Source organism: Hypoxylon trugodes, assembly GCF_022578975.1.
Source record: "Hypoxylon trugodes strain CBS 135444 unplaced genomic scaffold F4822scaffold_3, whole genome shotgun sequence".
Taxonomy (NCBI): Eukaryota; Fungi; Ascomycota; class Sordariomycetes; order Xylariales; family Hypoxylaceae; genus Hypoxylon; species Hypoxylon trugodes.
This window is the reverse complement of record NW_026250018.1, coordinates 227311-242216: the sequence shown is the minus strand read 5'-3', so window position 1 is coordinate 242216 and position 14906 is coordinate 227311. Positions and strand designations below refer to the sequence as shown.

At 46.5% G+C, this 14906-nt stretch overlaps 1 protein-coding gene across 1 annotated transcript; it reads right to left on the bottom strand.

Annotated features, from left to right (window-relative positions):
• Positions 1–4873: 4873 nt before the first annotated feature.
• On the bottom strand, positions 4874–6700 carry F4822DRAFT_426373 (DnaJ-domain-containing protein; the record flags this gene model as incomplete). Its single annotated transcript, XM_051460540.1, has 1 exon — positions 4874–6700. One exon carries the CDS (start codon positions 6698–6700, stop codon positions 4874–4876), a length of 1827 nt encoding a protein of 608 aa, XP_051316301.1.
• Between the last annotated feature and the right edge of the window lie 8206 nt (positions 6701–14906).

The following is a 14906-nucleotide window of genomic DNA, read 5'->3' as shown; positions in this document are numbered from 1 at the left end:
GTCGTCTCTTCCTGATGTGGAACGCCGTATAGTAGTAGGAGGACGGATAGACGGAGTCCCCATGCTATAGTGAACATAGATGCGATGATTTGCCGCGCGGGAAGACCAAGATACTCCATTGCCTCGGCAGAAGTCACGCCGCCATATCACAGGGCAGTAAGCACGGCCGGAGGGCCAGGCAATACCGTAACATCACCAATGTCGATAGGTCTTGTTCTCTTCGAAAACTAGTCCCACGTTGTTAGCTGTGATCAAAGCCGAGAGAAAAATTCTCGCGATAAGTTAGGATGAGCTTACACACGCCCACCTGGATGATGCAGAGGTTCATCAAGCTGAGAAAGGGGGGTGGTTTGAACGTGGGATGGTGAGGTAGGGAGCATCTGCTCCAGGTCCATTACAGAGATGCGCTACCAGTTGCAGCACATTGATTCAAGGCGGAACGAGACAGCCCTAAGATGTGGGTGAGATTGCGTGGTTCTCGAAAGCACTCCTTAGATTGACTCTCTTCCGGGGGGGGGCAAACCAACGGACAGTCGTGGGTAGTACGTATACATCGAGTTTCCATTGTAGAAGTCCGTATAGGTCCTCTAGATCTTCGTTACAAAAACTTTCCTTGGGATGAAGAATGATGGGCCAGACAGTAGGTTCTGGGAATATTGGCCCTTCAATAAAGTGTGGTGTCGCTTTGACCAAGGGATCTTGAGATGGGGGATATCATAGTAGTGTTATTACCCGGTAGAGAATTGTGAAGGGAACACGGAGGAAGAAACAAGAGACGAGAGGATGTTCCCGTATTTATACCAAAACAATGCTCACATATCGGCGGGATGCGAGTTCCTCGCGCAACAACGTCGTTACCATCTATTGAACTGGCTTTGCAAACGTCTATTGAACTTAAGTCAAACCTTACAGTAATAATACTCTCCCTTAAACCGTCATCCGATCAAAATAAGCCTTAAAATTCCATTAAGTTCACCTACCTAAGCACCTAGTAAGGTAGAATCCAACGTTGCTTGATGTCTGCTGCCTGGCATACTCAGGTAGGAAGTTCCAATTGAATGATATAGCCTGAAGGTAAACCTTAGTAGACGTATATTCTTGGTTGATCCTGATAAACATAGTCTCTAACAAGAAAGACTAGACGAACTGTTAGCTAACAGCAAATAGGAAGAGGAAACTACTATTCATCGAATGGAAACTGATAGGAAGGACAGCATCACTTTGAGCCCCCTATTCTACATGCATACATTAGGTATACTTAGGTAGGTACACAGGTAGGTACGAGAGAGCTATGCTGATTGTGTAGATTGTATGGGCCATATTCACTAACGCTCGCAGTGTTCACTAAGCCCGCTAAAACGGGGGTTCGAGTTTTTTAGGACATCCAGTCATAGGATTGAGACAAACGGCTGAGGGGCTTTTCATCGGTATGTCTTCTAAGGTTACTTTCGAACTGAGGATAGTCATAACTACTACGTTACAACAACCTAGGATACTTTCCCGAGGAGTTACTACATTCAAGTAAATCTTCTAGGTAGCTAGGACCCTGATTGATAAACTTATAGCACATCCCAGCGTTGATCAAGTTCTAGAATCACTCAGGGGGTATAAAGCGTCGAAACAGCATTAGTAGAACGACCCCCTTGCCGATCAATTCCCGTGTATACATCTAACCCAATAACAATCCTCCTATACTCAATATATCAAGCAATCAACAACCAAAACATCTCCCAACTTACGTCACGAAGAACATCAACGAAGAAAACGAAACCTGACCCGCCTCCCTGCCTACCTAGCCCTAGCTCGGGTATGCTACCCTGTCGGTAGTTGACTCAACCGGTATCCTATGAAGACTTAGAAGGTCCGCCTTCTTGCATCATAACGGCACGTGCGACAAGAAAATACCCACGAAGCGTAGCCAACGACAAGGTCGAAGTTCGTCCACGTAGAGTGATACTCCTAAGTATGCCACGCATGTATGTGTCTAGGACCCTATATATAGGTAGGGCAGCTCGTATGTTGATCATATCCCGAACCCGACGAATGGAGATGCAGATTGCGGGGAGAGGACATCCGCGCGCTTGTCAACCGGCCACGCCACGAACGTTGTAATTTTTTTTTTGTTGCCAATGCGGAGAAATATGTAAAGTCGCCGCTTATACTTGCTGCGTCTAGCGTATAGTTGTCCTTCTGTGTCATGGAAACTACGTAGGGCGGGTCGCTTCCCCGGACCACTTCGCAGGGCATGGGACCCTGATTGCAGCTATATATGTGGGTTGAACGAGGACTCTTCTGCGTATGAGAGATGCAGTCCCCAGGCTCCATTGTCCACTACTCCAGAGTGGGGACGTCATAGGGGGATGTTCAGCCGCATGAAGACCCTGAGAACAAGGACAAGTCATCATAATATCGACATTGCCTTCGTTACTCATCGTTAATAACTACCATGCCCCAAACCCGCAGACCAGCTGATGACATCACATGGTGAAGCGAACGGCTATAGAGGCGAGCTACGTGGTCGACTATGGTGCTCTTCACAATTATATTAAGGTACGCGTAATCTTGCTCAAGTTCGAGTTTAAGCCATATGGTGCTCTGAGCACGATGAAAATGGGTGCGAATTCCCAACAAATACCGAGAATAGACTACTCCTTCTCCGGAGTGTCTTGTGACCCCGGGAGCACCGGACCGGCCGTCCGACTCCTCCGATCCCTCCGGCTTCGGCTCCGATTCTAATTCAACAGAAGTAGGAAATGGAATAGAGTCAAGGTAAGAAGTGTTTTCCAGGTCGTTTATGGGCCTCGTAAGTATCTACTAGGTACCTAGGTAGTTTATAATGTTCTAGACTTGTCTACTCGCAAAGAGGCACTTCTCATGAGTCGCCTCAACATACTCCAAATGAAAATACCGCCTAACCATGACGCCTCGCAACGAAGCACCAAAAGAATCGCAAATCACAGTAGGACGACATACCAGCCACTTCCACGACGCAGCACGGATCCGAAGGGCTATGTACTCACCACCCAGCCACTCCTTACCTAATGTAAGATCTGAGACCTACCTAGCCTAGGCCATTCCGTCCCGTCTGCCCGTCCTACCCCAGAAACCATCCGTCCGTCCCCAAGTGCCTAAGATACGGTAGGGTAAGCACGTGGGTAGCACACCTACACCATCGCGCCGCGCCACATTCCCACACCATCTCTTCCTCTAAGTGGACAGGACACCCGCGCCTCAGCGCTAACACTGAAAAGGGGAATATACAAGGACAATAGAAATGCGGTGAGAAAAAAAAATGAGGGGAAAGAAACTTGCACACCACCACCCCTCTCAACGTGATCCATAATCGTCTAGAAGCGAAGTAATATAGAACTTTTTAAAGTAGGTATGGTGGTACAAGGCGGAGTCGCCGTCTTCGTCATCATCACTACCACCTCCACTATCACAAACGACGATTCCTTCGCGCCTCAAAATTTCTATTTCTAAATACGCTCGTTGTTACTCCAGGTAAATATGATGTTATGATGTTATGATGTTATGATGTATTGTATTGTATTGTAATGTAGTATCTAATCTCTAGAATCCTTCAAACGTCAAATCTCGTTTCTAATAGTGTATTGAAACAAATAATGTGTACAAATTCATATCTCCATAATTCCATCATCTTCCATAGTAAGCAAGAATACACTCGATGTATACAATTTAGAGCCAACTTCGTAGGATTTGTAGAGGTAAATCGCATACCTAGAGTACCTAGGTAGGGTATCGTAGTTCACCGTAGAATAAGTCCTACGTACTCAAGGAAACGCGCGTAAAACATCAGCTGGCTGAGGAGGCTCTTGTAATTCATTCTCGAAACAGGACAAGCGAAAACAAACGTCACGTCATGCGGAACGAAAACTTGACATGTTCTAAATGATTAGAGCAATATGCTCTGCTAACATATATCTCATCCATGCGTCTCGTGCGTTAATTGATATGCGTAGCCTCGATCGAGTGCAGTAAAATAGATAATTCCTGTCCACCTGCCAGCCGCGAATGCTCCCCTCCTTCCCTTGACTGCATAACGCCTCGTAAATGAACGAACGGACGAGAGGATCAAATTGTGATCAGAGAACTCCCTCCCCGTAGAAAACAAGGTAGATGAAAATAATGGGAACCAACCCCTCCAACCAGCCTGGTTCCTGGTTTCTTGCTCCTCATATGCAATGTTATGTGTATATGTATATAGATGTGTGAGATTGTAGAAAAACGCGAAAAAGCTGACGGGAGAAAAACAAGTGGAAATCCGACAACGATAAAACATCTCTCGTAAAACTCGTGGACTCTGAAAAACGGCGTAAACGGCAAGCAAGTTCGCTGATGGGGGCCGGACGATTAGACCAGAAGAATTTGTGTGCTGTCATGATTGGCCATCTTAAGCTCGGTGTGGACAGCGGCGAATTGCATTACGAGTCGTGTGCTCGAGTAACCTTGAGCATCAAAGTATCGTTTGCTTTTCCGGCAATAGAAATCCCGTTTGACTGTAAGCCCGACTGAACCACAAAGGTAGTCTGCTCGCCCCGCCTTAGGAAAGTCTCCAATCCTAGGGACCAGGCGAGAGAAATCCTGCCTAGCCCGTCCACACCTTGCTTTTTCTAAGCTCATCGGGAAGACATCAAGTCGTTACTGTATTTCGTGAAGTTTCTTGACTGGGCACGATACCAAAACACCCAAACCCATCCAAAACGCCAAATCCGAATCGTAAAGGACGAAATCGAAATGGAACGATGAAAGAGAAATAAAAATAAAAAAGATCTTGAAAATATACAAGGACCAGATTACGTTACGGCACAATATATCGTTCGCCACGGTAGATGTCGAGTCCCATACATTATTAGTATACCTCTTCTCGGTGATGATGCGAATGCTGTACGTCGCTAAAGTTAATTTCATTGGCATCAAACGTCGCTGAGTATTTGACGCTCGGGAATATTGGTTGTGGCTCCTCTTCGAAAACGTCATCATAGTAACTTGCTGGAGGTTCGCCGCGGCGCACAGAAGTATTAGGCATGGCATAAGTCCTTTTAGAGTTCCTAGGCGATTCTTCAGCTAGGTAAAGTTCTTGTATTGGGACGGTTTTCCCGGCGGTAACTGTGTATCGTTTGGTCGACTGTGCTGGCATGGGCTCTGGAGACTGCGTTGTTCGCCGGCTTCGACGGTGTCGACGTTCCCGATCTTCCTCAGACGACTCATCCGTAGTATAGCGCGCATGACGCGAGCGACTTCGGTCTCGACCATGGCCAGTGTCTGCCATCCAAGTTGCTGCACGCTCCAGACCAGCCGCCGGAGGCGGACGAGAATAGTCGGTGCTAGAGCGGTTAAGAGGTATGGGAATGGAGTGAGACTTCTGGAAAGTAGGTATGATTCGAGAGGTAGGAGATGCAGCATCCACGATAATTGGATCCCTGGAAGATCCGGATTTCTTGTGCGAGGATTTCTCCTTCGACGACCTAGGGGTATCATGCGACATGCGGCGAGGCCTTGCCGACGACCTTTTCACCCCGTCTTCTTCTAGCGATGCATCTCTAATATCAGCTGGGGGTGGGGGCGGGAAAGCCGCTGCGGCAGCAGGCGGTGGTGTTGGGACGGCGATTGGGGCTATATGCCGCATACCACTGCTGACAGAGTCATGGTACGTTTGCGCCCGGGCGAGGGACGGGGGTTTCGCGCCCGACCTGTTCAAGTATCGAATTGCAGATTCCAAATTAGCCGAGTTCTTCCTCTCTCGCTCCGTGGTTGGTGGCGGCTGTGATGACTGCGGTGGTTCCGGGACTTCGTCATACTTTCGGCTACTGCTAGACTTCTTCTTGTCCGTCTTGGATGATGAAGATGTCGAGTAAATAACTTCTTCCCGGTCGTCCGGATACGTCTCCACATACGGGGTCTTGTGGCGGCGGTGCTTCTCATCGGACTCCTTGCGGCGGTCCTTCTCTGTCTTCTTCTTTTCCTCTTTTCGCTCCTCCTTACGCCGATCCTTCTCTTTCTTGGCTGCTGCCTCCTTTTCTTTTTCTCTCAACGCATCACGTTCTCGCTGTTCACGTTCACGTTCACGCTCCCTTTTCTCTTCCATCAATCTGATGTCTCTAAGTCTTTCTCTTTCTCTCTCCTTTTCGCGAGTCCACTCCTCATCCTCCTTCCGTCTTTGACGCTCGCTCTCTTTCCTAGATGGCTTCTCTCTCTCATATTCATAGCTCGCAGCTTTTCTCGCGGAGCGGGGCTTTTCCTCAAATCTCCTAGCATATATCTCCTCGTCAAAGGAACGCGACGGAGGTGTGTGGGAATAAACATTGTGGGGGCTGGTGGAGGCCGCAAAGGTCGATGGTCGCGGCTCTGCTTCGCGTACATCATAGTATTTTGTCTCATGGCGCTTCGAAGAGCGAGGTGACGACGTTGAAGTCGACGTCATACCTCTATCTCTTCTCAGCTCTTCAAGTCTAACTTTATCATCGTATCTAATCCTTTCGTTTTCGTTGCTCAGCAACTCATAGGCTTGTTGGACTTGTTGGAATTCCTTCTGTTTCTCCTCCTTTAACTTGGGATCTTGGACCTTGTCGGGGTGGCACTTCAAGACCAGCTTCCGGTGAGCGGATCGAATTTCTGGCAGCTGGGCGTCCTTGGATACACCGAGGATCTTGTAAGGGTCGGGAGGAAGAGACGACATGTTGGGCTCGCGGGTTGATGTCGTTCGGAAGTTGTTGGTATGGAAGAAAAGAAGCGTATCGCAAGCGACGTTTAGAAGAATAGATGGTGGGTTTGTTGTTTAGTGGTACCTAGGTAGTCGCTGGGACGACCAAAAGACGGTGACGAGAGTGAAAGTGGAGAATTATTGCATGGAGACGAGACTGCGGTGAAGGCGGATCGGATGCTGGTGGTTTGATACGCGCGACACGGGGGGGCTTGGACAAGGTGGATAGCGAGGGATGAAGATAGAGAAATAGTCAATGTGGCTTGAATAACAATGATAACAATATAAAATTAATACAATAGAGGTCGTTCGTATTGTATAAACAGACCTAGCTCGAAGTAGAATGGGGGGCAAAAGTAATAGAAGCAGAAGTATGAGAAGTATGGGAGAGTCAAATTCAATTAAGAACTGACTCTAACGAAGGGTACTTCGAGTGAAAGACCACGCCATAAAGCAAGCTTTTGGTTTTCTTCGGTTGACAGACGAATAATGGTCGAGATTTGGAAAAAGATGGCGTTGCGTATCCTGTTTGATGAGGTCACGGAATCCTGGGGGTGAAATTCGAGAAAAGAGAGGGAGGGAATAGAGAGGGGGAAAGGGTGGTGATGATAGATGAAGATATGGGGTAGTGTAAGTAAGAAGACGGGGGAACAGACAGAGAGAGAGAGATATCGATAGGAGGAGTATGTACGTGAGTGTATGATGTGAGAGAGTGGGAGGTATGTTAAGAGGTATAGGTATAGTGTATAGTGTATAATGTACCTCTAGACGAGAGCAAAGCGGGATCGATCGCTGTTGAGGCTTGACGGGTAGTAACACCTTTTAGGATAGAACGTCGATCACAAGCACGATACTACTGCTACCCTAGCAGGTAAAGTAGCAGAGTAGTGGATGTGTAGACAAGTATCTATGTACCCAAGCGTATACCGTAAAAGGGTCGAGGGCGTGCGGGTGTAAGGGTATGGGAAGGAAAAAATAGTAGCCACTCCTCAGACTCCTCAGAAAACAGAAAACAGAAAACAACCATACAAACAACCTTGCCAGTTAACCTAGTTCCTGCCACTCTAGCCACTTTTTTGCTTGTTGGTGGGAATGGGCTAGAATGGTGGATGGGGTGGGTTGAGAGAAAAGAAGGGTAAGAGAGAGAGGGGGGGATTGACGATTGCGACAGGGCGAAAAAAAAGAGTTGATGGGTGATGAGTGAGGGCGGACTTGGTATTTTTTGCCCTGAGAAGTTTTAGGAAATGATTATCCTATCGCTCCTGTCGCCTTTTTCTGACAAGCGTCGCCGACCCGTTCCTTTTTAGCGTTCTTTTTTTTTCTTGTCTCTTAGCGTTTATGTACCCCCTTTTTGTTGGCACACCTATTTTCAGTGCATTTCTGTTAGGGAAGTACCTTATTTGAAGTACCTGAAAACCGAGGTACAAAGGTACGAAGGATACCGGGGGTACAGGTTCAAAAGAGCCAGGGGGTACCTGCGCCTACTGTTCGCCCGCTTGGTGCTTCCAGTCCAGTGGCCACTACCTGTCCGCTACAGGCGACGTGTGGAGCCCTAATTCTTTAGCGTGCGGTTGCCGTCCCTTATACGGTTACGGCTATGTTAAAGCTTAACGGAGACAGGCCAGCTCTCTCCCTGTAACTGCAAACTGCACTGCTACTGCGTCTGTAACCGGGGGTACGCCAAGTAAAGTACTTGATGTACGATACGGCGGGGCGTGAGTAACTTCTTTTAGAGTGGCAAAATAGCGATGAGTCAAAGTACCGCTCCTACACTAACAAGTACCATCTAAAGTATTATATCGGGAATAGATGCTTGGGAATTATATGTATGTAACTGAACGGCAAAAGGGGAAATAGATGAGAAGGAAACAATGTGCAAGAGATAAATAAGTAAATACAAAGTATCTCTTGTTGATGTAGGGTCAACCGGGATCGAAAAGAAAACACGGACAAGACGGAGTTGGAAGAAAAGCAATCAGCAGGTCGCAAGTTCGTAATCAGTCTATCCGTCTTGCCCTCGTTCTCGCCGAGGGTCTTTCGGATTCCGCCAGGGGAGCCAGGAACTGAATTACACCGCGTCGGAGATGTCCAGCCCAAGGCGCGGGGGGTTTCAACGACCGTAAATGATGCAAAGTCGGTTGAAGAGGGGGAAGGGAAGAACGAAGAACGAAGAATCAGATCTTAGGTAATACCTCTTCGTCGTCGATGTATGTAAGTATTACTCCAGGTATAATACTTCTTAATACTGTTTTACTTCTTCTGTTACCTCTATTACTATCACCAATGCCACCACTACCGACCAAACTTATCTAGTCGTATATGTAGGTAGAGTAGGATGGCATAGGATAATTCGCAAAAGGTATGGTAATGTGAAATTGTCGCATAGATAGGCCTTGCGTGGGATGTCCAGCGTCTGAGCAAGACGAATAAAACGAACAGACGAAATAACGAGGCGACGAGAATTGGATAAAATTGGCCAGTTACGTGGTTTTAGCGAATGGTCTCGGCCAAGTCGGTGGGGTGAGATGTAAGGACGACGTGTACTAATAAACAGAAGAATCTCGAATGGGAGTTGGAAGAATAGATGATGAATGAATAATAATGATAATGATAATTTTAACCAGCGTGGGTGAGTTGTAAATACCAGGGAGGTAAGTAACCTCGGGTTCAGTTGAAATATTTGAAGCAAATAATTTTACAATGACAATTGTTAAGTGTTATGTGTAAGTATTCGATAATGTTGGTGCAACAGTAGCCAGCCAATACAAAAGATGAGGAATGACGAATTCGGTTATGTTGGTATAATTGTGTAAGTTGAGAAATGATTTATTAGAAAACAATAAAAACAAAAAACAAAATGAAATGAAATAATTCGCGCTCCCGAGTCAAGTTGTGACAATGGAATTCGTAAATCAAATATGTTAGAACAATGGCAATCGGGTAATTGCATTGTACAAGACCCGATTTTGAAGCTGAAGTGATCTCGTTTGTCAATCCAATTTTCTTAGAATAGGACAAAAAAATGAATGAATAGAAACGGAGTGCGTAAGCGTGGTATGTGCAGTATGTGTGTGGCAGATGCGGTGCTGTCCTTGCTAGGCGTTCACGATCGCTAGCTGGCTTGGCCCCTCAAGAACCAATAGGTCCAGCCTAGATTTTTTCGTGTAAGTCGAGATGTCGGGTTACTTTAGATGGGTGGCAATAAATGCGATGATGGCGAATACAATAGAAACGGATACAAGACCCGATGCGGATTTTCCAAAATGGGATTCTTGGTTTGGGGACTTTTAGATCGACTGATATATTGGCGACTTAGCCTTGCTCGAAGAATACCGACAGTCGAGCGGAGACGATGGTAGGCAAGCTGTGGGGAGGGGAGACGATAGCATAGTGTATACCTGGTACATTATTATTGTTGCATGTATCAAGATCCTATCTATGTACATGTCTATATGCAAGTTCCTATGGAGAAAGAGAGTCTTGGTATCACCATCCAGTTTCGAAACCAGCGGTGAAGGACGAATATTCTCATCTCCTACGGGCATTTCTTGTGCCTCTCGTCTATCCATGTGCTGATCCAAGTTGCGATAGTATTTAAAGCATCAGAAAGATGATCAATTGAAATATCAGTGGAGTTCAAATCGCCGGTATACTACCCCGAAATATTTACAACACCAAGCTAATTGTTACTATCGTGGGAAAGGGCTGTGGTAGACAACTACAGCTAATGATGGCCGAAGGATAGCCGTGTATATTACCTCTCCTATGCAGGTTCGCCCCGTATAGGGTCAATTGGAAGGTCACGATTCGACGAACCCGGTAGAACCCAGAAGAGCTTCGTCGCTTACGGGATATTTATTTAATTCATTGGTATTAGTCGTTGTCAAGTGGATGCCCAAGCATTGAATATACCTCTCTGTATGGTTCCACTAACAAATGGGCTGTGTTACTTACCCGGACGGTTTACTTATTATTCGTCCACTCGCGGCTATCATCTTTGCCTTTTTTACACCGTATCTTTGGTCTCATATGTATGGGACCGGTCCTTTACCGGTCCCGGGTCCGACTGGACAAACGGTTCTATTTGGGAATATTATAGAAAAATGCAAAAACTGTTAGACGAGACACTTGAGCTCTTAGCATTGGATTGATGGCCCTAATTCATTTCCTTACTATTTCCTTCACCTGTTTGATGCCCATTCTTAAAGGCCGAAACTTGTCATGAATTGAGCCACGATGCCCAATGCTCTCATATGATCAAAAGGTATTATGGGAAGGGGTTCACACACTTCATCAGCATTAAATGGTTAAATGTGGTCGATCTACGGCTTTCGCAACGATCTCGAAGTCCTAGAGTGTTAGAACAACAGCAACTTGGTCGTTCATGTATGGTCATGGTAAATATGATACCTTTCCTTTTTGGTCCTCACCCTGCAGCCAGGTGATAGCCAGGGAAGTACATCTCGTCTCTATAAATTCCCGAACCTGGGAAAGTACTCGTGGGCTTCGAGCGCTTATTGGACTAAATTGATTGTTCTTCTCCTTGGTCTAAACCGGTGATAGGTACAGCAGACCCAATGGCCCCGCGAACTTTGACCAGTCAACTCGGTCCACAGCTCCATGCCAATGCTTTTTCGGTTACATTGTCCATTCATCACAGACTTGTTGCAGAGTAGCTTGTCACACTCGCATCTAAATGGAAAGAAGTTGGCTGCTTAGGTGGTCCCTTTTTAACGGAATTGGGAACCAATCGTATTCTGGTATAAAAGCAGGTACATCTAGGACTATCGCATGGGCAGAATATACATCAAGATGGTGTGCGGCTACATACTTAGGTAATGAAGAAGCGTGATCACGATCTATAGGTTGCTTACAGCTTGCAGGACCTCTCGTTGACGAGCCTGCATGAAAGAAGGTCGCACGAGGCCTCAGCATCTGGCCACAAAACAGAGATGGTGTGGTGAGATGAAGTGGCTCTGAAGGTCAGACGGGAAGGATTGGTTAAGAGATGGGGGGTAAGGAGGGTGAAGAAAGCTATGAAGCTAAGAGAGGGGATCTCAACTAGAACCTCATTCTGGACCAATCATTTCTCAACGAGTGGGTATAGATCGGTGCTATGGAACCAAGCCCACGCTTCGGCCAGAGCCTTGAACTAGTTCATTCAAAGCAAGAGAAGCTACTCCGAGCTATCGACAGAAACCCGTATATAGTATCGTACTAGGTAGGCTAGACTCTTTCGTGGGATCCGCGGTTTCGTTTTCGTTCTCATGGCCTCTTTTGAGGGTCAAGAAAGGCCACATTCGGCTAGCTTTTCTTACCTGGATTCTCCTCTACTAGGTGTTGGGCACTCCACTATGAATCAGGATGAGCCAGTATCGGCGGTCAACGTGTGTGAGCTCAGGGATAATCGATTATGCAAGTTACCAGCAAATGGTAACGCCCGTTACTAGGCCTAGAGGGGGAGGAGGGTCTGTGTGGATCTTCTGTGTTCCTACTTATCTAAGATGATTCTTACCACCGAGAACCAAATTCGAAAGAAAGCTGACGAGCCTTAAAAGAGAAAATGGGAAAGTGAATTCCTTGGTTACCAACATGTGAAGCTCTTCTCTATTGCCTACCTAATGAATTATGTGAGCTTTGTCCTGGCTGCTGGTAAAATCTTTCCGATTTGTCTCATATCGGGATGATGTGCGTGATTATCCTTGCCAGGTCTCCACGATCCTCCTGTTTTTCGTCTACGTATGAGGCGGGGGCGGGGTTAATGATGAGTTCATCGACAGATCGTCAAGCCATTCCTAAACGAATGAGCGATAGATAAGCTGTCTTGTAATTACTTGATGAGGGAAAAGACCAACGGCCACAACGAGATCGTCTTTGAAGCTATGAAAGCTAATAGAGCTTCAAGGAAAACCCCTTGGAGCTTCGTCGTCATCTACGGCATCGCCCGCTTCATCGCTTGGTCGATCACGGGACAACACCTGAAGCTGACTATACTAGAAATAGGTGGGCATGCTAAAGGAAGATGAAGCCAGCCTTTTCGGGAGGGTATGTACCTGACGATTTCCCGTTCAAAGTGCAACATGATGCAAGGTGATCATCTCTTCAAGTCGGCACATGGTCGGTGAGGGATAAGCACGCGCGGTCGGCTACGCTATTACAATTACTGCTACTGCTACCCATTTTATTACTACTACTACTACTAGATACAATACATTATGAGGCTTCTTCAGGATTCTAGCTCCTCCCCAGTTCTCGACCTTAGGTATGCACCTATGCCTGCTTGCTTCCCCCTTCGTCCCATCTTCTGCATATATCGACGTTGTAATAGGTAGATAGGCAAAAAGATGTCTCCATCTAAATCCTGTTAGCATTGACAGGTGCGTTTCGTCGCAGCCATTCACAACTTTTAGTCTAGTCCAATCACTCGCATTGGAAGAGGACCCGCAAGTCAAGGGGAAGAAGCGGTGCAGGTGACATGCCTCCCTCCCTGGTTCATCTATTCCATCTTGCTATGTAGTATGTAGATACCCCTAACTAGATTTGATTGTATCTTCTATAGTACTATATATTATGCATCCCATTCGGAGGTTATTGGATAGCTGCAGATGCAGCGACATAGACCCCCTTTAGCCCCCACCCTCATCATCATGATAGGTAGAAAAATCCATCATGCACCAGATGACAGATTTATCATTGGTCATTGTTTATCACATAATGAAGCGCCCTATCCTACCAAAAAGTATCCCCTGAGGATAGAGTATACTCCTAACTCAGTCACTTTTCTTGAGGCTGTACAAAAAGAGGTAAAGACAAATAATACGCTGCCTGTTCACTTGAAATTGATCTAATACTTCATTTATCTGATCTACGGCTCTTACTATTTAGATCCCTAAGGTTCTTTCCTTTCCTCTTAGTCGGCGTGATCTATGTTTACGCGGCCCCCCCCGCGTTGAATCTGGCCCTCTCGTATCAAGGGTCTCGTTCACCCCGGCCGCGTCAGGGTCCTTCCCATACCATACCTACGTACTTTTCCTTCATCTTCTGCACGTTGCGATTGAAGCTACTCCGTATTTACTTCTCACGTAGAAACTACATGGGGACGCATTGTGGGTTTACAAGCAATCATCCTGTCAACGATTGGACTGCTCCGTTCTCCTGCAGATCCAAGTGTGACCCTGAATATCGCAAGACCCATTGGAAAGTAAAGCCTACATTGGTAGCAGAGCACATACATGATACGTACCTCCACACCGGCTATCGGATGTGATAGAATGTGCGGAATTTCCACGATCTTCTCCCTGCCTACCTGTCTAGCTCCCTACCACTGCGCGAGCTACTGTGCTGTGCGCTCTAAGAGGTAATTATTGCCATCCAATACCGATTGGCGCGCTGTCTATTGTTAGTTAGATTTGTACATACTGCCGTAAGGATGAGCAGGAAGCCCAGACATCGTGCAACTTGTTTGGATGGGTTGACATTCCGCCGCCCCGTAAGCAACGACTTTGGCCTGCATCACCCTGCATTAATGGTGTTAGTTTGTGATCTTCTGAATGAGGGTCAATCCCGGCGGATGGAGGAACATGTCTGACTTCAGCTTCAGCTCCAATTGACCTTCAGCTAAATACTCGACAATGGCAGTTTTTTTTTTACGGGTTTTCGCCTTAAGCTGAGTAACATGATGAAATACGAGCCGAATTGATAGATTAAATGATAACCGACCAAAAAAAAGAACGCACTATAATCTGTAATTTATCTACCACCTTACGTAGCTGAATTACGGTATCTATCGGTTTGTAACCTTCATAGCCTTCGTAGGGTCTCAGTCAGGCTGAGCCAACAAGTGAAATCTGTCAACGTCTGTACGGGATTGGGCGTCTAGACGTCTGAAATCGTAGATCCGAGACAGATTGACTACCGGCAGGGTGGCGTACTTTTTTTTTTCGCGCATGATACGTTCAAGTCTTTAAGACATTGGTATACTTAGGGCAAGACAATGACACCATAGATGAGCACTGAGCTATGCATTACAGGGAGACTTTTTGTGGTTGTAATCGTAACGCGGGCCGGGTTCACGGAGTATGCCCAAAATTGCCACAATTATAACCGCCTCTTCCGCACGTAGTGTATCCCGTATTCAATCTGCGTAGTCGCCTAATAGTATATCTTCTTGTTTGCTTAGATT